The following is a 24,514-nucleotide window of genomic DNA, read 5'->3' as shown; positions in this document are numbered from 1 at the left end:
GCACAACGTGGCACCAGCGGCACCGGCGTCCCCTCCTCAGCCCAGCAGCCGCATCTCGGGCAGGCGAGCAGCACGCTCGCCCCAATTAGCAGGGGAGATTACCCCGCACGGATCCTGCCAACTTGCTCCGGCTTCTCAGCTGATTTGTCTGGGGCCGCGGCTAATCCCCCGCCGGGCAGACACCAGATTGAGCCGCGATCTCTGCGCGGCGGCTGCCAAAAGCACCCTGCGCTCCTGACCTCCTTCCCAGCGCAGCGGTGGGGCTCCCCGGCGGGCAACGGGCTCCGTTCATCCCGCCTAATCCCGGGGCGGGGGGAGAGGGGGGGGCTCCTTAATTGGGGATCTTTGGTAGAGCCTGTGACAGCCGCACGGCCACCAACAGCCTTGGCCGGCGGGGACAGTGCTTGTGCCATGTGGCCGAGGGCCCCAGTCCCAGGGGAAGCCCCCGGGGTGTGGGGAGATGGGGGTCCAGCGGTGGCGCAGCAGCAGCAGGGCGCAGGCAGCCATCCGGTGAAAATCTGCATCCCCGCTTATGCAACGGCGCTGATTTATTCATGCCTGAACCGGGCACTGGCCTAGAAATTAGCCTGGGCGATGCCGGGGAGGGGCAGGGCTGGGAAGATGCCGGAGGACGGAGCCCCGGGAGAGGCTGCGGGCACAGGGCCAGGCACACGGGGCACCTGTGGGACGGTGCAGGGGTGCCCACCCCACAGCCAGGGGTGCCGGATGGGGCACGGGGTGCTGCCATCCCTACACGTGGGTCAACAGGGCTGGGGACAGGTACAAGCGCCCCGGGATGGGCAGGGAGGGGGCTGATGCCCTCTTCTCCCACGTCAGATTTTGCATGATTAATCAATTTAAGCGCAGCAAGTTGCAGCACCCACCCGGGGCAGCCCTGGGTCGGGGCAGGAGGCGCCGGCAGAAGGCTCTGGGTGGCCCAAGCGGAGGCTGCGCAGGGCGGAGGACGGAAGTGGTGCTCAGGAAACGGTGGTTAAAAAAGCAACAACAGTGGAAACACACGCGGTGCCTGGCCTTTCCCGGCAAAAGGGGGCTGCACCCTCTTCCCTGCCCTCGTGGCTTGTTCCGAGGGACGAGAGGGGCAGCTCGGTGAAGGGAAAGGACCCGGCCGCCCTCTGCCCCAGCCAGCAGCACCCCTGGGCTGGAGGAGCCGCTCGTGCTCCCACACGGGCAGAGTAAGGGGCTTTCGTGGGTCCATGGCATCCATGGGTGCCTTGGGACGGCATCCCCCAGGAAGCCACAGCCAGGAGGCCACACCAGGACAAATGCCAGTGCCAAGAAGCAGCCGAGCTCCTCTCCCCGCAGCTTCACATCGTGGTGGGGTTTCCCCAACCGCTTCTCCCCGGAAAGAAGGGGGGCTCCAGCAGCGCTGCCGTGTCCCACCCCCCACCAGCCGAGCACAGGAGGGGTGGGAAACATCCTGGGACCACAATGAGCAAACATCTGCTCGTCCCCCGCACCGAGCCCTGGCCTCCTCGGAGGGAAAAGGCTGCAGAGGAGCAGTCGCACGCTCCCTGCCGAGAGGAAACAGATGCCGCCGGCCCAGCCCAGGCATTTCCCGTCACTGTCAGGGGGTGCCGAGAGATTTGCAGGTAGCAGAGGCTGCGGGATCTCATCCTGCCCTGGCCGTGCCTCCCCGCGCCATCACGGATATTTTGTTTTAGAAGGGGGCGCTGGGCACCATCTGAGAGCCAGCACCCACGTGGTGGGGCTGCAGGCTGACAGCACCCACCTCCACCCATCCCTTGCCCAAGGTGGGAGTGAGGGGAGCTCAGCACAGCCCCTGACCTCAAAATCTCCTCCTGGGAGGTTTCTGTCCCCCAGCTCAGCCATGACCTGCAGGTCCCACCATGGGGAAAGTCAGGGGATGCAGGAACACGGGGTCAGGAGGGTCTGTCACTCATTCGCACCACAAGGAAGAGCAGCTCGTGCCCCAGCACCGATACGCACGGGGAGGGGCAAATCCAGCAGCGAAGAGAAAGAAGTGGTGGATGCCAGTGGTGGGACAGAGACCCCCCCCCTGTCCCCCAGGGGACACAGACGGCACAGGAACAGCTGTAGAAACCAGCGCAGATTTATTGCTAAAACCCAACCACCGAACGCCCCATCAGGGCCCACGGCACCGGGACCAGGCTGTGAAAAACCAGGGTAGAAGGAGGGCAGGGAGAGCCTGACCCCAGCCCCACGCTCAGGGGTGTCCGCTCCCCCCACAGCCCCCCCGGCAGCATGGTCAGTTGTTGGCCAGCAGCTGCTTTCGTTGCTGCTCGAGCAGGGCTTCCAGGCGCTCTGCCCTCTGCACGGCCGCCTGCAAGGGAGCAGAGGGGAGGCAGAGCTGGCTGCGCCCCAGGGCAGAGCTGCAGCCCAAGGGGCAGGGGGGGGTCAGAGCTGGCCACCCCCCTCACTCACCTCGTACTGCTTCCGAAGGCTGCTCACGCTCTCCTCCTTCCTCGCCACCGCTGTCTTCACCCTGAACAGACAGACAGAGAGACTTGAGGACCCCAGCCCCAAACACTAGGCTGGCCCCCATGCCCCGGGGGGGGGGGGCAATTTCAGCCCCTCTCCCCCCACCCAGCACACCACAACAAGCCAAAGAGCATCAACTCTGGTCTCTGGGTGCTGCTAAAAGCACCTTTATTCCCTTGCTGAGCATTATGTAGTTTGGATCAAGTCAGCTACAGGAAGAAGGGGACATGAGCTTCACAAGACTTAATTAATTAACAGGACCACAGGGAGGGGATTTTAAGTTTCTTCCCATTTCTCAAGCCCACGGTTGCTGCCACAGCTCTCAGAGCACCAGACCTTCTGCGTTTCAACCTTTGCCAGGCTGTACGTAAGGGACGGAAGGGGAAAGGAGATTCTTCATTATCTCATACTCAGGGTATGATCCGGGCTCTCAGAGTGAGTGGGAATCGCTCAGCAGGATCCAGGAAAGCCAGCGAGCTCCGTGTGCTCAAACAACAGCCTTTCTTTACAGCTGGGGGTGAGCAGCCCTGTACAGACCCCCACAGGAGGGAAAGTTCTGCCCCACGCTGGAACCCATTGCACAGGGCTCTGCCCCACACAGAAAGAGCTCCCGCAGGGGACAATTCACTTCCCGTTCTCATTCTCCTTTCACTCGCAAAATGCCTCCCCCGCAGGCAGACTCCAGGGAAGAGGAAGCCTCACATCCCTGCCTGATGCTGAGCCTGGCTCCCAGCACCGGCTCCCCACTGAGCACAGGATGGAGCTGAGCCCCACGGCACAGCCCCACAGCACAGCCCTGCAGCGCCAGAGCTCCGAGGACAAGCACAGCCCCTGCTCCCTGCAAACCAGGTTTCGGGGTGCTGTGAAGCCAACAGCCGGGGTCCCCAGCACATTTTGGGGATGTCAAGCTGCCCTCAACCTCCACGGTGCCAGGGAGGCACCACAGAGGGAGCTGGGCACCCCTGGTCCCTCCTGGCAGCAGCTCTCACACTGCTCCAGCTGCCCACCCCGTGTCCTCTGGGCCCGCAAAGGAGCAGCCCCAGGGACAGGATGACACAACAGGCTACAAGTCACAAAGGCCAGTGGATTCACAGCAGCTGAGCAGGCAGCCAGCCTCGGGTGAGACCCTGCTGCCCATTTCACCCTGACAGGACTGGAAGCCATGCCTTAGGATGCAGCACTGCGGACACGCTCTGCCTCAATGCCCCCGGGCCAGCTCTTCACCCGCAGCCCCAGCTCTGCACCCAGGCAGCCTCACCTCCTGTGAACCTCCTCCAGCTCTTTGTCCTTCTCCCGCACTACCCTGTCCAGCTCCAGGCGCTGCCGGGCTCTCATCGCCACCATCTCTGCCTTTAGCTGCTTGTTCTCCTCCTGCGTCCCCACCAGCCTGTCGGTGAACTCTTGCCGGATCACTTCTGCCAGGCCGCTCCGCTCCTGGACCAGCTGGTCCCTCACCTGCAGCAGGGCAGGGAGGTGACATCAAGGCACAGACAGGCACAGGGCAATGCAGGGGAACGGAGCCAGGCAGGACACGAAGCAGGGAGAGCTCACCCACCTTCTGGATCTCCTCCACCTCCTGCTCCTTGTGCTTCAGCAGGCCCTGCAGACGAATGCTCTCCCCTTCCAGCTCTGCCAGCCGCCCCTTCAGCTCGTTGCAGCGCTCCTGCAGCTTCCGCTCAGACCTCTCCAGCTCCTGGAGCTCTACCTCGTACTTGTCTCGGATCCTCTTAATCCTAACGGGAGGGAAGGACAGGCAGCCTGGCTCAGCGGGGACCATCCCCAGCCGCCTTCATGCTGCAGGAGGGACCACGACGCAGCAGAAAGGGAGGGATCTGCCCCATGGGAAACCCACGGCTGTTTCCTCAGTGAGATGTAAACTTCACCCCTGCAAGTCTCTCCCTCCTGCACTAACACTGCTCACAGCTGCAAGCTGCAGCATCCAGAGCTCACTGGAGGGACCACAGGGCTCAGGGGACAGGGACCAGCCCATGAGGAGCTGGGACTCCCAGGCTCCCTCCTCCCTCTCCCCCCTTACCTGTTCTCTGCTGCCCTCTCGCACTCTTCCTTGGCCGAGGACATGTCGGCCTCCAGGCGCTGGATCACCAACTCGATCTCTTTGTCTCTCTCCTTCCTCATCTCTTCCCGCAGCTCCCGCTCCCGGGAGAGCAGCCAGGCTTCCTGAGGACAGAGATGGCAAATGTTGCCTCGATTGCCCCCCAAGGCAGAGGGTGGCACCCTTTGGAGAAGGGCAGCCTTTGCTGATACCTCCTTCTTCATGTAGTTTGCCTCCCAGGCCTGCTTCTCCATCTCCAGCCGGTCCTTCAGCACCTTCACTTCTGCCTGCGGGGAGACAAGAAGACAAACACTCAGCTCCAGCAGCCCTGGCATCGCCCCAGTGGGACACGGGGCTCAGTGGTGCCAGCACCAGTCACCGCAGCCACTGTGCTGGGGGACTGGACTGCTCGCACCCCAAAATGGCAATCCAGGGCCCAGAAGTGAGGGGAAAACCAGACCTGATGCCGCCTCTCCTGCTCCTCCTTCTCCTTTGTGTACTCCTCCTTCAGCGCCCTGGTGAGGGCCGAGCTGCTGGCCTCCAGCTGCCGCCGCAGCTCCTCCGCCTCCGCTCTCTGCCTGCCCGCACAGACCACAGCTCCCAACATCAGTGCCGGCCCAGCCTCACCACCCCCTCCTCGGGCTGCTCCACTTCGAGCACCAGCTCCACCACTCCCAAGCTCAGAGGTGCCTCCAGCCCTTGGCCACCACGAGGGCCTGGCTGCTAGCCCTCTCACCTGGCCGCTTGCTGGCTGAGCCGCTCCTTCTCCTCGGCCACCTCCGCGTAGAGCCGGCGTCGCTGCTGCTGCAGCGCCTGCTCCTCCTGCTCCAGCTGCTGCTCACACCTGCGGGGCAGAGCGTGCCTGGTTTTGGGCTTTCATCCCCCTCCACCATTCCATCCCATCCCTCCCACTGCCAACCAGGGGCTGGTCTGACTCTGGATGATGCCCCTAGTTCACCACAGCATCTCCAACCTCAGGCTGGTGGAAAGAAAGGGGCTGCTCCCCATGGATATTAACTGCTGTGAATACTGTGAACCCACCGGCACGTGGGTGGTGGACACCCCCACACCGTGAGCCCCAAATCACCCTCAAGCCTCCCTCCGTGATGACGTACCGCTGCCGAGCCAGCTCCCTCTCCCGCTGGCTCTGCTCCTCCTTCTCCCGCTCCAGCAAGTCCCGCAGCTCCTCCGCCTGCCGGCCGTAGCGCTGGGCAGCCCGCTCGTCTGACTGCAGCAGCTCAGCCTCGTGAAGCATCTTCAGCTTCTTGATGTCCTGCCTGTGCTTGGCGATAAGCTTCTGGATCTCCGGCTCCAGCCCTGGGGCAGCGGGAAGGACAGTCAACGCTTGGCTATGGGGCTCTCCTGACCCCAACACCGGTGCCCTTGGCCCTGGGCAGCTGGCAAGGAGGCTCCATACCCGTACCTTTCACGGTGATTTCTTTGATCTTTTTGGTTTTCTCATCAATCCACTTCTCCCGCTTGATTTTCTCGGTTGCGCTCATCAGTTCCTTCAGTTTCTTAATCTCCTGTTCGGAAGCAAATGGGAAAACTTCAGAGACAAACTAGGGGAGAAGACCCCTGTCAGCCTGGGAGCCCGGCTGCTGAGAAGGAAAATGCAGGGAAGAGCAGATGGTCTGAGCTGCGCACAGAGAACTCGCACAGCCCCAGCCAGGCACGTTCTCCCAGTCCGGAGAAGCAGTCGGACTTCTCCCAGTGCCTTCTCCTCTCTCTCACAGGATGGGGCTGCTGCGGCCCCACAGACCTTGAGCACAGCGGGGAGAAAAAGCAAAACCCTTGGGAAAGCACTCGCTGGCTGAGACATGAGAGCACCCACAGAGAGGAGGGGGGAACTGGGGCTGCTGATGGTCCTTGCATGTAGGTCAGTCCATCTGTCAGAGACATGGGGTCATGTGTGAAGCTGCTTTCTTCTCCAGCCTTCCCTCTCCCTGGCATGGAAGACCCTCCAAGCAGGAGGACAGACAGACAGCAGTGCAGGGTGCAGACCACGCTCCTGTAGCACCCCAGAACTCTTCAAACACTCGGAGGCTGCACAGCCGCTGCTCTCGCTTCCTCCCCTGCCTGCGTTTACCTCCTCCACCCTCCTCTCCAGCAAAGAAGCTGAAGAAACACCCAGGCCCTGCTGCCCACGGAGCTCTTCCCAGCGCTCCCATCGGCAAAAGCCGGTCGAAGCACTCGAACACATACTTCCGTGCTGGGGTTTCGGGTGAGAAAGGCACTGGCCAACAGAGAGCCCAGCCTGGCCAGAAACGGCTCCGTTTCGGAAGGGGCAGATGATGACCACGTGCAGGACGTGGGGACATGTCACAGTTCCAGAGGAGAAGCAAAGAGGGGTGGGGAGTAGCAGGGGGCTGCCTGCACAGCCCGGGACTAGCTCTTAAGGGGAAAAAGAGGGCAGGAAAATCATCACGGGAAGATGGAGACAGCCTGAAGGCAGCAGCTGAGACCGTGGCCTGGGGAGATGGGGTGAAGGGGCTCCTTCACGGGGCTGTCCCTGCTGCTGAGCGGGGAGCTCCCAGCCCAGTCCCGCTGCCTGCGGGCCCTGCGGAGCTGGAACAGGTCAGGGCACAAGAGCAGAAGGGCAAGGCACAAAAACCAAAAGAGCAAAGACCACATTTACCTCGCAAAAGGGGCCCAAAGTGCGCCAGACCTGGGGAGAAAGAAAGGAGGGGATGGAGAGAGAAGGGGAATGGCAGCCATGGGGGAGAGGCAAAACCAAACAGCCGAGTGTACATGGGAGCCAGGGACAGGGGAGACAGAGGGGCAGGGAGTGAGGGGGGGGCACAGCCCAACAGGGCAGTTATATAGATGTGCCAAGGGCCCGGCAGCACACCCATGGATCACAGCTCTGGGACAGGGGCTCCCTGTCAGGGAGCGTGCCACATGGGTGGGAACCTGCTCTGGTGACCAGGGGACCCCCACGGGGACAAACATCCCCCATCACACGGGGGAAGCAGGGATGGCAGAGCTGGGAACAGGGACAATGAAGGAGCCACAGAGCAGAGCTGGGTTCCTGGGCCGTTCCCACCGCTGCTGCCCTGCACCGGCCGCAGCAGCAAAACCAGCCCCATCCCTCCACGGGAAGGGGTCCCTCCAGGCACCAAGCACAGTGATACTGCCCTGGCTTCTTCCTCTCAGCTGGGCTCAAAATTCAGGCACAGCGAGCCAAGCGAACCTTCACTTTGTTTGCCCGAGGGTGTCTCTGTCTGCACAGGCTCAAACTGGCCCAAACGCCCTCCCCACTCCAGAGCCCTGGACATGAGCTCAGCTGCAAGGCCAAGGGTGAGAAGGGACCCAGGTCCAGAGCCAGGACGAGCCCCGTGGCCGAGCTACGAGCCAGCAGCGCTGCCTCCCTGCCAGGCCCGGCACAGGGTGAGCCGAGCTGTCTCCGTCTGTGGGAGAGGGAGCTCTCTGCATGGTCCCCAGGGAAGGCCCCAGCCAGCTCCCACCAGCAGGCAGCACACCCTCGGTGCGTTTGGGTGCTGGTCAGGGCAACAGCCCAGCAAAACCCACAGAGGGCTGTTGTTATCGCTTATACATTCCATATTCCTTTATAATCTTGTCCCCATTTAGCCCTGAGAGCATCCCTGCTCCTGCGAAGGGGGCTGGAAGTCACCCAGCTCAGGAGGACATGGCCACAAGTACAAATTCCTCAGGTTTGTGCCAGCACCTGCTTTCCCCTCTGCCAAAGGAGGATCCTCCAGTCACCCCCCAGCCAGGGAAGAGCTCTGGTGACAGCAGCGTGTGTGGGAAGGGTCCTTCCGAGCAGAGCCCCCAGGAGCTGGCACTGTCTCTTGGTTAGTCCCAGGCACCTGGCTTTGGGCAGCAGAGGACAGCAGCCACTTGGGGAGCCAGGCCAAAGCTCTGCAGGTGACACGGACCTTCTGTGCACAAAGAATGGCTCCCCAGAACGACCGGGCCCCACCAAGGTGAGAGAGACTGTACTGCTCTGGGAAGAGGCCCCATTTGAGCAAAACCAACCAACTCTGGCCACGGCATGACCCCTCTCCCGGCCCCCCCCACCTTTCCTATCCCCTCACCAGCTCATGCTGCTCCTGCATCTGGGTGATCTTCTTGCCGTACTTCTGGTCCACTTGTTTCAGCTCAGCTACCACAGCCTCGCACTTCTCACTCAGCGCCTTCTTGTCATCGATGAGCTGGGCAGGGTGAAGAAAAGGCACGGGGCAGCCAGGCAGGGTAGAGCCACCTCCACTTCTGGCTTCAGAAGCATCAGCCTGAGTTGGGATGAGAGATCACCTGGTCAATGAAGGTCAGATGCCTCTGGATAGCTGCCTCATACTGCTCCCTCTGCAGCCTGAGCTGGTGGCTGAGCTCCTCCTCTGTCTGTTTGACATGCCGGACAGTCAGTTCCCTCTGCTGAGCCTTTTGGGTGTAGGGAAGAGATAGACACAAGACATTAAGAGGAAGAAGTTACACCAGCTCCACCATGTGTACAGAAGAGAACTACCCAACTGGGAAGGCACTGTCAGGCCAGACAAGGAGGAACAGAGCTAAGTCCCTGGTTCTCAGGCCTCCTGCCCCCACAAGAACACCCAAATCCCCCGTGGGACAGCGGAAAGTCCGGTCCAGGTCCTGACCAAGGGTTCCTGGATCAGCCAGGCACCAGGGACGGGAGTTTGAGGATGCCTTTCAAATCACAGGGGCAGGAAGGAGAAATCCGAGTGAAGCCCACACCAGACTAGGAAGGACCTTGCAGGCTTTTCCCATGCTAACAGTGACTGTGGCGTGCCTGGCAGCCACTGGCTCCAGGAACGCTGCACTTTGTTGCTGGAGACACAGATGGGAAAGCCTATTTGCAGAGCCCTGATCTCGTGCTTCAAAGGCACTGTCCCCAGAAACATCTGCTGAGGGCTCTTGGTCTTCATTCCCCAGCAAGCAAGCACATGTGGCTCACCCACCAGGGCTGTCTGCAGCAGGCTGATGGCTCGCTTCTTCTCCTCCACTTCCAGCTTCAGCCTCATGATGGAGCTGGTGACCTCCGTGGCAACAGCCGAGGCGTGCTCCAAGTGAGCCAGCTCCTCTTCTGAGAGGAGACCCTGCCACAGCGGAGAAAAAAAATGATTAAAAGGTGAAAAGGACCACCTGGAACCAGGACAAGGAGAGGGGAGACCCTTCCCACCAGGGTCTTGAACCACCTCTCACTTCAGCACTCACCTCCCGCTGCGTTGCCGAGGCGGCCGACCTGGGCCTCTCCTGTTCCGACTTCTCCATCTCATCCAGGAAACTGATGATGCTTTGGAGTTTGGCCTCTGAGAGCAGGGCCCCGTCCTCGGGGACTCCTGGGGAGTGGTTCAGCTTCCCAAACTTCTCCAAGTTATCAGCAGTCAGGGAATTGGAGCTGGGTTCCTGCTGGGCAGACACAGCTGGGAATGAGCATCCAGGGGAAGGCTCGGGAGGAAGAGGTGCTGGCTCTTCTCCATCACTGCAGCCCAGTCCTCCCACTGCACCCCAGTAACCAGCCCTGATCCTCTGTGCTGACCCCATTCCCACCACAGCCCTCGCATGGTTTTGCTCCTCCTTGTGGATGCCCAAGCCCTGGCTGCACCAAACCCTTCCCTGGCTGCACCAAACCCCTCTGCTGCCTTCTCTGGCAGTGAACCAGTGCGTTTCTCACCCTCCACCACCCAGCAAGCGCTGGGAGAAGGCAGCCCAGGAGAACCTGCTCTCACCAGGCAGCTGTCGCCTCATCCCTCTGCTTACCCCATCTACCCAGGCATATCTGTCCTTCTTGAAGAGCTTCGGTGGAGGCAGCAGCTCCGGCTCTTCCTCCAACAGCCTGAGCGTGTCCAGCAGCTCATTGAGGGTGACCTTGGACTGAGCCCTGCTGACAGCAGTCACCACCGTCTCCAGATCCTCGCCACCCGTCTCTCTGGAGCTCACGTCCTAGAGGAGAAGACGATGCACTTTGCAGTACAAGAGTGTGCCGGATCTCCCCAGAAGTCAACAAAGGCTCCAAAGCCGCCCCAGCCAGAAACCCCACGAGGTAAAGCCAGACTCACCTGCAGCTCATCCTCTGCCCCAGGGTCCCGTGAGGGCACGGAGCCAGGGTCTGCGAGGCTGCTTTCTTCTGGCTCTGCAGCTACTGGGTGGAAATTGGCCTCTGCAGGAACCAGACTGTTCTCAGGCACTTGCAACCACCAGCCCCTTCGAAGCAGCTCCCCAGAGCGAGAACCGCTCCTCCATCCTCCTCCTCCTCCCTCATGTCACACACTGCTCCGAAAGCATCGGAGACCTGCAGAGGGGACTCACCAGCGTTATTGGCTTTGGTGACACTGCTGGCTGGACTGACGTTCCTTGCAGAAGCAGGTTTGGCAGGCTTCTTCTTTGCTACCCTTCTGCTCTCCTTCACCAGCGCAAGCTCTTCTTCTGCCAAGCGCTTTGCATCCAAAGCCTTTTGGGCCCTTTTCTGGTGCAGTTCCTGTAGGGACAGACAAGCCATCAGTGTCCTGGCCCAGCACAGGGTGTGCTTTGCCACATACCTGCACTGCTTTAAGTGCTTAACAAGGGCTTGGGAGACAGCAACAACCCACAAACGTGCTGCTGAAGAGTCAACAAAGGCAACCCTAGGGAAAGGGAATGCACAGGAACAACAGCTCCGCTCTGTGCTGCTCTGAGCAGAGGGGAGGTGGTCGCCAGGGTCTTGACAGCTCCATGTGTGAACAGGGGCTGCTCGCATGTCCCTGTGCAGTGTCCTTTGCTGCTCCGTAAAGGGCCTCCGAATCCTGCGGGCCGAGCACCACACAGCACAGCGACGCCACGGTGCCCGGGGGGGCTGCCTTAGCCAAGGTTTGGAAAGTCACTTAAGGCACAAACACGTGCTTGCAAGGCTGTTGCAGCATTTTGCCATCCTCCTACTGCTCACTGCTGTGTCTCCCTGACCCCCCCGATGAAACATGATTCCATTTAGGGCAAAGAGAAATCGGCGTTTTAAAAAAAACAAAAAAGATCTTCAGTTATACTGCAAGCCAACATGCAACTCCCCATAGTCTGTGCCAGCCCCTCATCTGTGCCCCAGGAGCAGAGGGAGCTGCAAGAACAGGGTGAAGACGATGCGGTGCTTCCTGCCCACCCTGGAGGGTCCCCCTTCCCGAGAAGGGTCCCCTTCCCAGGGCACACTTGTCCTCGGCCATTCTGAGGAGCTGCAGTTACAGTCTCCCTGCTTCAATGTGGTCACCCTTTCCCCGAGAACTAGATCGAAATCAGCCCCGTCTTCGCAAGCGCCGGATGAGCTGCCAAGTCTTGGCAGGAGCACAACGGAAAACTGCTCCATGGCACCTCCATGTCTGCAGGGAGCACTCCATTTCCAAGGCTGGCTCTAATTTTGCTTCACGCAAAGCCCCGAGAGACGCAGAGGAGAGGCCTTCTGGCTGTCTCACAAGAAGATGCCAACAAGCTGGTCTCCAGCAGGCCTTGCCTTGTCCCTACCTGGATGGCAGCACGTCGGGCCAGACGCGCCTTCTCCTCTCGGATTTTCCGCCGTTCTTCATCCTTTCTCTCGTGCAAATCCAGAATATTCCCTTCCTCCATCCGCTGCTGCCTTTCCTTCCAGAGAGGAGGGTCAAAACGTTACTGAGAGCTCTCCGGCACCCACCACCCACAGCAGAAAAGGAAAGGGCACACCCCACCTGAGGTCACCCCATGCCCAGGCTTTCCATCCCCCCAGTCCTCCCCTCCGTGCAGGTGAAGAGTCCTCCAAAAAGCTCCACTTTAGAACAGCTTATTTTCTTTAGAAACTAAACGTAATTATTAGTCATCTGGGTCTGAAACCACCAAGGAGACGAGGCTTAAAAATAGACTGTCACATGCAAGAGTTATGGTACTCTTCGTTATTGGGATAAATAATTAAACACAAAGAAACACAAATAGCTGCAGATGACTCGTCACTCTTTAATGAGCCTCTCGTTACCGATTCGCTACGATGAGCCGAGACAGGGTATCCCTCCTCTGGCCACGAGCGTGTCTGAGACAATAAGAATTCAGCAGGATTTGGGCTGCTACTGCCACACATCTGCCTGCTCTCAGGCAGCTGGTAGAGCAGAGCCGTGCAGGGACGAGCCCAGGGGTTCCTGGCCTGAACCCCACTCTGGAACCAAAGCCATACTTCCCCCCTCCATGGCCACACATCTCTGCAGCGACAGGACCCTCCCCGGCTCCCTGGACCACAAGGAGCTGGCTAGATGCAAAGCCAAGGTCTCCTCAGGTCTTGGTTGGAGGGTCTGGTGACTAAAGGGATGCAAATTCCCTGGGCAGCGAGGCGAGCGGGACACCGGGGTGTCCTGAGGGTCTGTGCTACGAGGCCGTGGACAGGACTGACCTCTCTTTTGGAAGCCAGCAAGCGCTCCAGAGCCGCTGCTCCCGCCCTGCGCCGTTGCGAGTGATGTCGGTACCAACGCTGGATGGTGACGGCGGCCAAGTTCACCCGCTGGATGAACCTGCGGGTAGAGGGAAGGTCAGCGTGGCCCCCACATCCTCCTGGGCCACCAGCCAGGCAGCACCACCCCATCCTGCCGCAGCAGAGTGCAGGCTGCTCGCCACGGCACTGAGACCACTGTCCCCCTACACCATGACTCAACGAGGCCCTTTCCCAGGCTGACTTTTGGGGTGGAAGGAAGTTGTGCCTTTGATGAGGACAACACCCAGCACAGAGGCGAGTCACAGGGAGGGTAAATCAGCCACTGAGGGTGCACAAAGAGGGGCCCTTCCTGAATCTGGAGCCCCACAGGACAGGAACAAACCTGTATCAGCTCCCCTGGAGCTCACCCCTCCGCCTGGCACCCTCTTCCCACCAGCCATCACACACCAGCTCCTCCTCACCTCTCTGCCTCCTCCTCCGTCACCTCCTTCCTCCGGGACAGGCTGCTGTTGTTGTTGCGGGTCATGATGTTGTTGCTGGAGAAATTCTTCTGAGACTTCACAAAGCTGCTGCTTTCGCCGTCCTCGTTTGAGGTGGCTTTGACAACATTGCTAAGGCAGAAGATGAAGCTACTTGGCACCATCCTGCCCTATCCCGTGCCCCATCAGCACACGAGCACGGGGTCAGCCCAGCCTCCGAGCCAGGACTTCACCACACTTACTTGAGGGAGCTGGGTGCCTGGTTGGAGCTTTTGGGAGCAGGACCCTTCTCAGTGGTGGAGTAGTTGTTGTGCACCATGGTGGTGACACAGTTGCCCATCGCACCCTTGTTGCTTCTTTTGTGGAGAGAAGACAAGGTGTTAGGACTTAGTAAAGCCAAAGGGGACGGTGTGCACCGACGACGGACGTTCCCTGCGTTGCAACCCTCAACCCAACCATGACCATCCAGAGTGTCCCCAAGGCAAGGAGCAGGCGGGGCAACACAAGTGACTCGGGAGCTCTCTAGAGCTTGTTCCTCAGGAGCCGTTCCCTGACGCACAGACAGACCCCGAGCAGACCCAACAGCCTGCTCTTCAGGCGATTCTACACGCAGCTTTGGCTTAAGTCTCTGCTGGCCCTGAAGAGTTTACGTTTTACTCTTTCCTAGAGCAAGAGCAGCCTCTCCCATGCACCCATCAAGCTCCTATGGAGCTTCCAAGCCCATCCCGGCCAGCCTGGCACACCGTCATCAGTCTGCCCCACATTTGTCCCCCGTTGCCCGACAGAGGCTGAGCACTGGCCTCCCCTCCTCTGCCCAGGTGTTTTCTCAGTGTAGTTCCTCCCAACACCCAGCTCTGGTTAAGCACCACCGCTCCTACCTGTTGTTGGCAGTGAAGTTGGCTGCCAGGAGCACAGTGGCTTCTTTCCTCTTCATGCTCACTGGTGGCTCAACGCCACGGGAGCCGGAGGGGCCCGGGAACGCTCGCGGCTGATCGTCCTGTCACAGAGCCAGCAGGAGTAAGGGCAGGAAAGCACCAACCCCATGTCCTCAAACACCACCTTCTTCCTTCACAAGCCAGTTTCTCCCCCACGCAAGAAACCTCTGTTCCACAGCTCGAGGCTTTGCCTGCACCTCTGCCTGCCTCCAGCAAAAGCACGGAAGTGATGGGCCAAAAGCCCTGGGCCACAGACAAGCATCAAGGTTAGAGGACCAGGAGAGCACATTGGCCATTCAAACTGTGTCAGCTTTGACTACAGGCTGAGGAAGGACCAGCCTGGCCATCACGGATCCTCAGGTCTTGGGAAATGCTCCCACTCCTCCACCAAACCCAGCCAACCCCTCGGGCAGGCAGAAGTAACTTTGCCCACCCGCCCCAGGAGGCCACCGTCCTCACCAAGATGTTCCACGTGGTTTTCTTTTCTGGGGATGTTTTGCTCAGACTCGCCAGCTTCTTTCTTCCCCCAGAACCGCTCTCAAAAAAGGTCAGGAAGTCTCCCGTCTGCTCTGAGCTTTAGCCCGAATCCAGGGAAGGCAGAGAGGAGGAGAGAACACGTGTTCCAGAGTTAATATTGCATGCAGACACGCGGCAACGCGACAGCGATAGCAGGGTTCTCATCCCGCACCGGCTGCTTCAGCGAGAAGCACGCTCTGATCGTGGCAGGGCACTCTGACAACACGCACGGCACAGAGCCGAGGCACATCTACCGCCTGCCATCGCAATACAGAGGGGAAAAGGGACAGAGAATCATTACACAGCCATGAATCCACAAATGATTCGTTTTTATACAAAGCTTTAGATTTCAGCATGACGTATGGAAATAGAATATATAAAGGAATGGGCACAGCGCAACAAAAGAACGGAAAACCATGATTCAGAGGCAGCCCTAGGAGGTCACTGGAGACAGAAGGACTTTTCCTCTCCTAACACAGTCCAGCTACGGTCTGGAGGGTCCAGGAGGGGCTGGTGTAATTGAATGGTCACATCCCTTGGAAGTAAACTGAGTGTCTTTTGTGACAGAGGCTTCCCGGCCACAGAAATACACTCTGTTTCCCCAAACGCTAATCAAGTGACCTCCCCTCCAAAGAAAACCCAAACAAAAACCCCGTCCTTGGCTTTCCAAGGCCAGGGTAAAACCCCTGATGTGTATGACAGAGCTTAATGCACGTTTTTGAAAGGCTCTGGTTCCCTCCCAGCACAAGAGAGGTCAGACAGACGGGTGGGGTTTCACACAGGTCCATCCACGGGACAGACGGACACGTGTTGGTGGCTGGAGCTGTACCTGTGTGTGCTGTTCACCTGCTGGTTGACCTGGGTGGTGCTGTTGGACCTCCGGAGGTTGTTCATCGCCCGGGATCCCGCATCTTCCTGCGGAGGAGAGAGCTAAATTCAGCAGTGATGCTAAGGAGAAGCATGGGCAGGCGGAGCTGGGATGCCTGGCCTAGACAGGCTTCCCCCGTGAATCAGGCATCCTAAAATAGCACTGCTGGCGGTGCTACCCCACCACCCCCTTCAACGCAGCCCCGACACGATGTTTCCGATATCCCCACGGCTGCCAACCTCTCCTTGAGGCAGAGAGCAATGACACCTCGCTCCCTCTCGGGCTTCTGCGCTGCTGCTGAGCCAGCAGGAACGGGCTCGTTTGTGAGAGCTCCCCAGCCAAGGAGGGCTGTGATCATTACCTGCCCTGGGAATGAGCACGGAGGAAGGCTGCCAAGACAGCAGGGATTACTCAGCAAAGAGGGCAGAGACTCTCTGCTACTGGATCTTAACAGAGCCCTGTACGTACCTGGGGCTCGTTCACTCTGCTGAAAAAAAACCACTCACAGAACAAAAACACCCTCACTTTGCAAGACCTCAAGAGTCCAGAACTCCCCCTGACCCCAGCGGGAATACAGGGTGCTCAGCAACGAGCAGGGTGGGCCTGAAAACAACACAGCAGAACATACCAGGAACTCGGGAGTTTCTGGGCAAGGAAGGGAAGGGTGAAGCCTGATGCTTCCCTGCTTGCCCTTCTGCATACGTTAAAGGGTCGAGAAGGGACCCAACGAGCAGCCGATGATTGAGGACGATCAGATTTGGAGAGACAGCATGGCGCTGCAGCGCTGAGTAGCACCTGGACCAGCCCGATTCTCCCCTCCCAAAGGCAGCGTGGCTGCTCTCCATAAACACCCAGCCACACCGCATGCTCCTGGTGGGAACCAGGGCCCTCCCCAGTGCCACCTCCCGCCCCAGGCTGCGTTTCAAAGCTCATCCTGCAGGATCAGTGCAGCCCAGCGTTAGACAGCCAGCAGAGCACGTGTGCATCGAGGCATCCCACAGCCCACACACAGGCACCTCCTGCCCCGAGCAGCAGGAGGGATGAAGGACCTCTCCCACCCAGGACTCACCAGAGCGTTCCTCTTCGGTTTGCCGTCGGTGGTGACTGAGATGGAGCGTGCCATGTGCTTGGCGGGAGAGGCGCTGCTGGGGCGCCGTGAGACCGGCACCGGGAGGCCTGTCAGACTCAGATCCACGCTGCCAGAACCGGTACCCTGGAAGGAGGAGCTGCTGCGGGTGCTCTTCATGCTCGAGCAGAGAGAAGGAGCCCTGGAAGCACAGCACAGACGGAGAAGTGAAGGCACAGAGAGCGCATTCAGCCTTGTGCGGCAAGGAAACCACACACTCTGCCCCCAACTTTGTCCTACAAATGCCAGAGCGCAGAGACGTAACCATTTTCAAGTGGGACAAAACACTTTCCTCTGTATTCCCACACGACAAATAACCTGAACACAAGGCCTGGAGAGGCTCCAGGTAAACTCCTCACAGTGCCCAGCACCAGCAGCTGTCTCCTCACTGCTTTGATCTAATGCCCTGGCCAGCCAGCCCACGTCCTGCTGCCCCATTTAGGGGCTGGGGCCTTCTTGTCAAAGCCAGCAGATGATTAAGACAGAGGAGAAAAGCCCCGCTCCCCACACCAGGCTCTTTCACTCTATACAGACAGTGGCTGCCAGAAGACCACGTGAGCCCAGAAGAGCCCCTTCTGTTCAGGCTGGGGGTTCAGCTCACCCAGCACCCTACATCAGGCAGCGACGCTGAAGAAGCAAGTGGGCAGCTCCTGAGGGATTGTTTCCCCCGCACACGCTCCCAATCTCTGCCGAGCGGCTGTTCAGAACCAGCCATGCCCTCTCCATGAGTGCAGGGAGAGCTGAGCCCCCTTCCCAGCTTGGGAGGTGACACATTCCCTGCTTTACCCCTTTGCGTTTCCTCCTGCCACAGCTTTGAGCCAGGAGCTGTCACTGTCCCCAAGCAAATACCACCGTGACATCTTTTTATTTATTTACACACTGCTACCCAAACCATCCCTAAACCAAGCTTCCCCCAGCAGGTCTGGTTTCACCCCTTCCTTGAACCTCCACCGGAGACCTTGGCAATGCCTTGGCCTCACACAACCCAGGTAAACAAAAGGCTCTCGATGGAAACCGCCAGGAAAACAGGCCACCGGCCCAGAATCAAGGCACAGGACACCCAGGCCCAGGCTGCAGATCCATGCCCAGGCCCTCAAGTGCCCAGGCCTAGGATCCCCCAGGTCCTGACCTCCAAGTTCCCAGGGCCACCCAGGCTGCCAAGCCCTAAAGCCCAGGAGCCCCCCAGGACCCTCCCAGACCCCCCAAAATCCCAAGGCCCCGGCCTCCAAGCTCCCAGGCACAGAACACCCCAGGATCCCTTCAGGCCCAGCACCTTCCAGGTCCCAAGGCCAGGCCCCCCAAGCCTCCCTGCCCAGAACCCCAGGCCCAGGACCCCCACGCAGGAGGGGCAACACGGGTGAGGGACTCCAAGCACCGAGAAGGGCCTAGAGGAGGGTGAGAAGGACCTGCACCACCATCCCCCCAGGGCCTACTGAAGGGCCGGGGCCTGGGGTGAGGCCAGGGGCCAGGGCTAAAGCCCCGGACCCAGTCCCCGGCCTCCCCCTCAGCGCTGTCCCCTCGTCACCCAGCTCCACACCCCCCTACAAAGGGCCCCGGGGACCCCCCCCGTACCCCCGTCCCGGTCCCCCCCCGTCGGAGCAGGCCCCCTTCTTGTTCCCGGTTCTCCCCCCCCCCCCAACCAAGGCCGCCCCGCGCTCGCTCGCGCGCAGCCTACCGCCGCCGCGTACTCCGCCTCGCCCCAGCCATTGGGCGTGGGCGGCGGAGGCAGCCAATCGGAAGGGAGGGGCGGGGCGAGGAGGAGAGCGGGGATTGGTTGAGGCGTAGAAAGGGGTGGGAGGAGGGAGGGGAGAAGGGGCGGGGGCCTGAGGAGGAGGGCGTGGCCAGAAAGTGAGAGGGCGTGGCTTGAGGGAGAGGCGGGGCTAGGGCGGGGGCTAGGGAAGGGACAGCCATTGGGATGACGCGAGAGGCGGGGCCATAAGAGAAGAGGGGCGGTGCCTGGAGGAGGGGGGCGTGGCCTACGGAGGCAAGAGTCATTGGGATAAGGCAAGAGGCGGGGCCAGAATGGGAGAGGGGCGGGGCCTGCGGGAGGAGGGCGGGGGCTGGGCGGGGCTCGGGCCACATGGGCAGAGGGAGCTGTATTGAAGGCCCAGCTATGGGGCAGGGGGGAGAAGCTGTGGGGCGGGGAGGGGGGGGAGAAGCTGTGGGGCAGAGGGAAGAAGCTGTAGGGAAAGCTCCAGCAACGGCGCAGGAAGAAGTCACAAGTTTCCCAGACCTGAGTGTGGGGTTTATTGGTGGGTCCTGGCCCCAATGGGGACAGTGCCTTCTCCCGCCCCAGCCCCACAGCCACCAAGCAGGGGGGAGGTTGGGGACACGGGGTCCCCAAACCACCCCCCCAGCTCAGCCCCAGCAGGCACTGGCAGATCTCAGCTCTGGCTCCCCCACATCCCCCTCGCAGCCCAGCCGAGCCAGGGCCACCAGCCCCGCTTTTGGCAAAAAAAGACAGTGAAAGGGACATTATAATCTTATTAAAGCCCTGGCCCCTGCAGCCATTTCACACCCCGTGTCCCCTTGGCAGCCCCCCAGCAGCCCCTTCCCTTGCCTCTGCTTTTCCCCAGAGTGCTGTAGGGGCAGCTGTGGAGGACTGGGGTCCCCACACCCACCGAGCCTGGCGCAGGGCGATGGAATAGCCCCCATGGGGCGACGGCACAACAGGCCCCGCAGGGAGGGAGGGCAAAGTCCCCGCAGCCCCCCCGGGAGCCCAACAGCAGCTACATGTTGAGGAAGGCGAAGGCCGATGGCTGCCGGCTGCCCTCTGCGTCCATCTGCCTGTCCTGGGGCTGGGACAGTGTCCGCGGCTCTGCTGGCGGAGAGTCCGGGCAGAGCACGGCGCTGGGACGGGCCACCAGCTCCATGCCGGCAAAGAGGGACAGGCTGCAGGAGGGCACCGTGTCCCCTGCCAGCCTGCTCGCCGCCTCCTGCTCGCAGGGACAGGCTGGCACCGCGGCACCGGGCTGCCCGTGGGTCTCCGCTTCCACCCCTTGCTCCTCGCCGTGGACTGTCGTGGCCACGGGGAGCGGGGCTGCGCTGAGGGGGGTGAGGATGCTCTCGCCTGCCAGGGGTGGGATGTCCGTCAGCAGGTCCCCGGTGCACGGGGCTGAGCCCACGGTGAGGGCGGAGGGGTCCGAGTGCGGGCGGGCGCTCTTCGGGGAGGGCTGGCCTCTGCAGAGAGCCTCGAACTGCCGCAGGATCTGGGAAAAGAGTGGGATAAGCGGGAGTGAGAGCGGCATTGGGAAGGGGGCTCGGCCCTGTCACCTTTTCCCAGTGCCGGGGATCAGCCCCGGTGTCCCCTCCCATGGCTCAGCCTTGTCTCCTGGGGAGGGAGCATCACACCCCCAATGCTCCCCACTCCTGGGAGAGGCAGACAATTCCCACCCCTCTGGGACATGTATGGAACCATTCCCAAGAGCTGGGTGTCCCCAAAGATGGGCACGCCAATCCCTGGGAGCCCCTGTCCCGGTGAGACGCCACAGGGATGTCCCAAAAGTCACCTTCGTTGCTCGGTTGGCGACGGGGCCGGGGCTGCCTTGGCTGAGCTGCTGCAGGTGCTGCCGAGTCCCGGCGAAGATCTGATCCAGGGAGAGCAGGTCGGAGCACATGAGGGAGGAGATGGCACACATGGACCTCTGCGGGGAGGAGAGCGTGGCTGAGCCCGGCAGGCAGGATAGGCACCGAAACGCCCCAATTCGGTGGCACTTCTTCCCCCATCCCTCCACCCTGTGACTCCCACCACCCCAGGCACATGGGGACTGTCCGTCCTGCACTCACCATGCGGACGCTGTCACTGGGGTCCTCCAGCGCCCGGCTGAGCAGCTCCAGCACCACCTCGCAGTTCAGCAGCCCACACCTGGCCAACGGGAAGGGGTTACAGCCGCGCCAGCTGCACGCAGCACCCCAAGCCCCAGGAGCAGGCAGCACCCCGAGCCCCAGGAGCGGGCAAACCCTCCTGCCTGGCAGCATTTTGGCCCCAGAGGTCTGGGAAAAGGCAGCCAGGGGGGTGAGAAGGGATCAGGCTGCCCCTCAAAGCCCCCACAGAGCTCCCCGCCCGGCCCCACAGCACCCACGGGTCCCAGAGAGCATCTGCCTCGGGCACTTACTCCTTGACAAACTGCTGTGCTTCCTCCCTGGTGAGGAAGACCCTGGCGCCACGGGTCAGCGCCGACACCAGGCTCACCTCTCGCACGCAGTCGCCCAGGCTGTCAGCATCCACCCTGCTCGGGGAAATACCTTGGTGGGGACAGGGGACAGCCCTGCTCCGTCCTGGGGTCCCAGCGCAGACCCCACCACCCTCCTGTGAGCAAGTAGTCCCTCCTGGATTAGCTCCTCTGCCTGTGGCTCTGCCCACCCACAGGCTGCCCAGGCTGGGAGGCCAAACACCCTGGGAGGAATCCAGCCCAGCAGCACCAGAGGACTCAAATTAATGGCGTGGCAAAACAAGGACACCGTTCCTAGAGTCAAGGGAAGCATCTTGGAAGGTCCCGGGGGAAGGGGAGCAACCCATGGCCCCGTTCTCACCTCTCGGCCACGTGAGTCAGCTCCCGGCTGGCCCCGGAGTGGCTGTCGCTGCCCGATTTGCTGCAGGAGTCTGAGGCGCGACTCAACTCGCCGTTGCCCTGCGAGGAGTCCTGGGAGCTGTGCCCACTGTCTGCCTCCTCCCAGCCGCCCCCGGGCAGCCCCGGCTGGTGTCTCACTGCAGGGACAGCAGCAGGGAGAGGTGCTGACCCCCAGTACCTCACAGGGACCCCTGCCAGGCTCCCCAGCAGCCACTGGCCACCTCGGCCCAGTGGCTGGGGGACATACCTCGGGTGCTGTGCGCTGTAGTGGCCACTGGTGGCTTCACAGCCCCAACCGCGCTCCTGGTGGGAGAGGGGGCTCTCACGGGCTGGTAGGCGTCCTCGTGGAGCTCCCTGCGGTGAGGCCGGGATCCCTCCGGGGAGGGGAGCACAGCGTGGGCCACCGCTTCAGCCGCTCGCTGGATGGTGCTGAGCAGGGCTTCCCCCGTCGAAGCTGGGGAAAGGCCAGGGCGTCAGGCGCTTCCCAACAGAGCTCCAGCCCAGTCCCTGGGCACCCACCGCTCCACAGGGAGTCACAGGGGACAGCAGGGACCTGCCAGCAGAGAGGAGTGGCCCTGGCAGCCAGGCTCCAGGCACAGCCTGGACTTCTGGCTGGATGAGGGGAGTGAAGAAAACCTGGGAGCTACAAGCCATGGGGCACAAGCCAGCTTCCCACGTCCCTGTCACACCTCCCAGCAGGGAAGGACCTGGCAGAGCACCCCACTGGTAGCCCCACAGCCATGCCACCAGCCCCAATAGCCATCAGACGGCTTAGGAAAGGGGAGAGCTGCAAAGGGTGCAGCAGGGTCTCCTCTGAGCCACCGAGAAACACCCGCTGAGAGAGAAACACCGAGAGACCTGGCAACCAGGTTACACGTCTTCGAACACTGGGAGCCTGGTCTAACCCCAGGCAGGACCCCTGGAGCTGGGGTGCCGCGGCGCGCAGGCAGGGCAGTACTGAGCAGGGGACCCACAGGGGGTAAGGGGCAGCACCAGGCGAGGGCAGAACTTACCGGAACCGCTTTTCTCACCGCTGAAGCCAAATCCTTGCAAGGAGCCGCAGGGACCAGGGCTGGAGCCCATGCCTGGGGGAGGCACAAGGCCCGTTCAGAGGGAGCAAAGGAATTCAGGGTTCCCCTCTGCTGCTGTTTCTCCTCCTCGTAAGCACAAGGGAGGGCCTGGGGCAGCCGGAGGAGCTGGGGTGCAGGGCAGGGCACCGACAGAAGAAGGGGAGCTAAGGGTAGCCTGTCCCTCTGCTCCCAGGGGCACATTTTTCCCCTCTGACACAGCACCTTGTAGCGTGCTCTGGCCAGAGCTGCGGGACATCTCCAGTGAGCAGAGCTGGGGCCTGCAGGGGGGCAGGGGCAGCAGCCAGGCACTTGTCACCGGGGCCTGTGGCACCTTGTACTCACCCCCAACAGCCCCCCTGGCCAACAGACCCTCTGCACACCCACAGCTACAGCTGAAAGGACTGTCCCAGCGTTGCCAGCACTTACCTGTGGGAAGCAGGGGACGAGCAGGCAGCGCAGAAGGCTGGGGGAGCGGTGCATCCGAAAAGAGAACGCTGGCCAAGTCCTGCCGAGAGAGAAAGCAGTGTGGGCAGAGAGTTGGGGAGTGCTGGACACCTCAGCCAGGCCCCAGGGTGGGAGTCTGGGAGGCAGAGCTGCCCTGCCAGCTCAGGCAAGGCCCAGGAGTCTGCCCAGTACAGGGGGAACAGGGCAGGAACTCACCTGCGCAGCTGCCCGGACCTTCTGGTTCAAGCTGTTGCCATGGAGAGGGTCTGGGGGCCCAGAGAACACTGCAAGGCATGAGTTCGGGAGGGCTGGGGGACACTCGGCTCCCAGGCACGAGGCAGGATGGGGCAGGACCCCAGCCCCAGCCAGTGCTCAGCCTCTGAAGCAGCCCCCGCAGCCAGGTCGGGTTCTCCAGCACCACACAGGGCTGCTCCCCGCTCTCCGGCCCCAGCTCCCCCACTCCTCACCCCGTTACCTGCTGCCTCCCGGATAAAGCAGGCGTTTCTCTTCAGCTGCAGGACGAACTGCGGGGAGCCCTGGGTGCATGTGTGCAGCAGGATCTTCAGCACCTGCGGACACAGGGTTCGGGGTGAAAAAGCCGAGTCGCAGCTGCACCAACAGCCCCCGGCGATGCCCACCACCCCGGGGGAGCCCCACAGCCGCCCCCCTTGCCCTCCCCTCTCCCCCCCAGCCCTACCTTCAGCTTGACGTGGCAGGAGCTGCTCTGCAGCCGGTTGAGGAGATACTCCAGCAGGCACTGGCCGCTGCCCGGCGACTCGTGGGAGATCTCTGGGGCGGGGGTTAGGGATCCTGCTCCCCCCACGGGGACCGCAGCCGGGCTGAGGGGCGTCCGTAGCCCCCCCCCTCCCCCCGTTACCAGTACCTCCATCCCCCCCGGCTCAGCCCCACCGGCCTCCCGCACCCCACCCCCGGGACATCCCCCTCGGTCCCTGGGACCCCCAGAAGGATACTGGCGATCTCCTCCAGCAGGTACCCGGGGCAGGGGACGTCGTCGTCGGCCGTTGCCCTCAGCAGCACCGGCAGCTGGAGGGGGACGAGGAGGAGAAGGGACAGGGTGAGAGGCCAGGCCGAGGGGCCCCGGACTCTGACAGCACAGAAGGGGGGAAGGTGCGGTGATGACGTCACGGGTGGTGGAGTGACGTCACGCCTCCAGGAAGCCTCCCCCCCCCCCATCCCCTTCCCTCCCCGGCCCAGCCCGGCCCGGCCCGGCCCGTACCCGGCTCAGGAAACTCAACCGATCTCGCAGCGGCGCCGCCATGACACTGCCGGCGCCGGCCCTGCCCGGCTCGAAAGCGGCTTCACGGCTCCGCCTCCCGGAAGACGCCGCAGACCAATGAGAGTGCGAGACGCTACCGCTCGACCAGTCATCGGCGAGAGAGGGCGGAGCTCCTGGCGGAAGTAGCTCACAAGATTGTCGCCGGCGGCAAAAGGGCGAGAGACGGGAAGTAAACAACCTGCACCTCCGCCAATCGGAGCTGCCAGCGGCAAGCGACCAATCAGTAAGGGATCGCGACGGGGCTGACCAATCCGCGCTTTCGGCAGGCCGATTCGGCCAACC

At 61.7% G+C, this 24,514-nt stretch overlaps 2 protein-coding genes across 4 annotated transcripts; both read right to left on the bottom strand.

Moving 5' to 3' along the window:
- Positions 1-2,075: 2,075 nt before the first annotated feature.
- CEP131 (centrosomal protein 131) lies at positions 2,076-18,545 on the bottom strand. 3 transcript variants are annotated; one of them, XM_074160047.1, is made up of 27 exons: positions 18,526-18,545; positions 16,794-16,992; positions 15,686-15,771; positions 14,800-14,914; positions 14,284-14,402; positions 13,648-13,761; positions 13,388-13,537; positions 12,888-13,005; positions 11,999-12,115; positions 10,823-10,991; positions 10,573-10,673; positions 10,274-10,456; positions 9,728-9,922; positions 9,472-9,609; positions 8,810-8,935; positions 8,593-8,709; positions 7,173-7,202; positions 5,958-6,060; positions 5,650-5,851; positions 5,271-5,378; positions 4,995-5,112; positions 4,747-4,821; positions 4,517-4,659; positions 4,037-4,214; positions 3,740-3,936; positions 2,425-2,485; positions 2,076-2,323 (listed from the first exon to the last, which is right to left on the bottom strand). In XM_074160047.1, exons 2-27 carry the CDS (start codon positions 16,968-16,970, stop codon positions 2,249-2,251), a joined length of 3,315 nt encoding a protein of 1,104 aa, XP_074016148.1. In that variant the 5' UTR covers positions 16,971-16,992; positions 18,526-18,545; the 3' UTR covers positions 2,076-2,248. The 3 variants fall into 3 exon arrangements, with proteins under 3 accessions (XP_074016148.1, XP_074016149.1, XP_074016150.1); XM_074160048.1 differs by lacking the exon at positions 18,526-18,545 and having other exon boundaries at positions 9,728-9,919; positions 16,794-17,149; XM_074160049.1 differs by lacking the exon at positions 7,173-7,202 and having other exon boundaries at positions 2,078-2,323; positions 9,728-9,919.
- A 531-nt stretch (positions 18,546-19,076) lies between these two features.
- Positions 19,077-24,214, bottom strand: TEPSIN (TEPSIN adaptor related protein complex 4 accessory protein). Its single transcript, XM_074160230.1, has 13 exons — positions 24,173-24,214; positions 23,907-23,979; positions 23,633-23,724; positions 23,411-23,504; positions 23,152-23,219; positions 22,918-22,996; positions 22,435-22,506; positions 21,669-21,875; positions 21,384-21,558; positions 20,966-21,079; positions 20,637-20,715; positions 20,360-20,494; positions 19,077-20,059 (listed from the first exon to the last, which is right to left on the bottom strand). The coding sequence occupies exons 1-13, from the start codon at positions 24,212-24,214 to the stop codon at positions 19,580-19,582; spliced, it is 1,710 nt and encodes a 569-aa protein (XP_074016331.1). The 3' UTR covers positions 19,077-19,579.
- Positions 24,215-24,514: the final 300 nt, after the last annotated feature.

Source organism: Numenius arquata, chromosome 17 (assembly GCF_964106895.1).
Source record: "Numenius arquata chromosome 17, bNumArq3.hap1.1, whole genome shotgun sequence".
Lineage (NCBI taxonomy): Eukaryota > Metazoa > Chordata > Aves > Charadriiformes > Scolopacidae > Numenius > Numenius arquata.
Note: the sequence above shows the minus strand (reverse complement) of the source record. Positions and strands in the feature narration are given on the sequence as shown.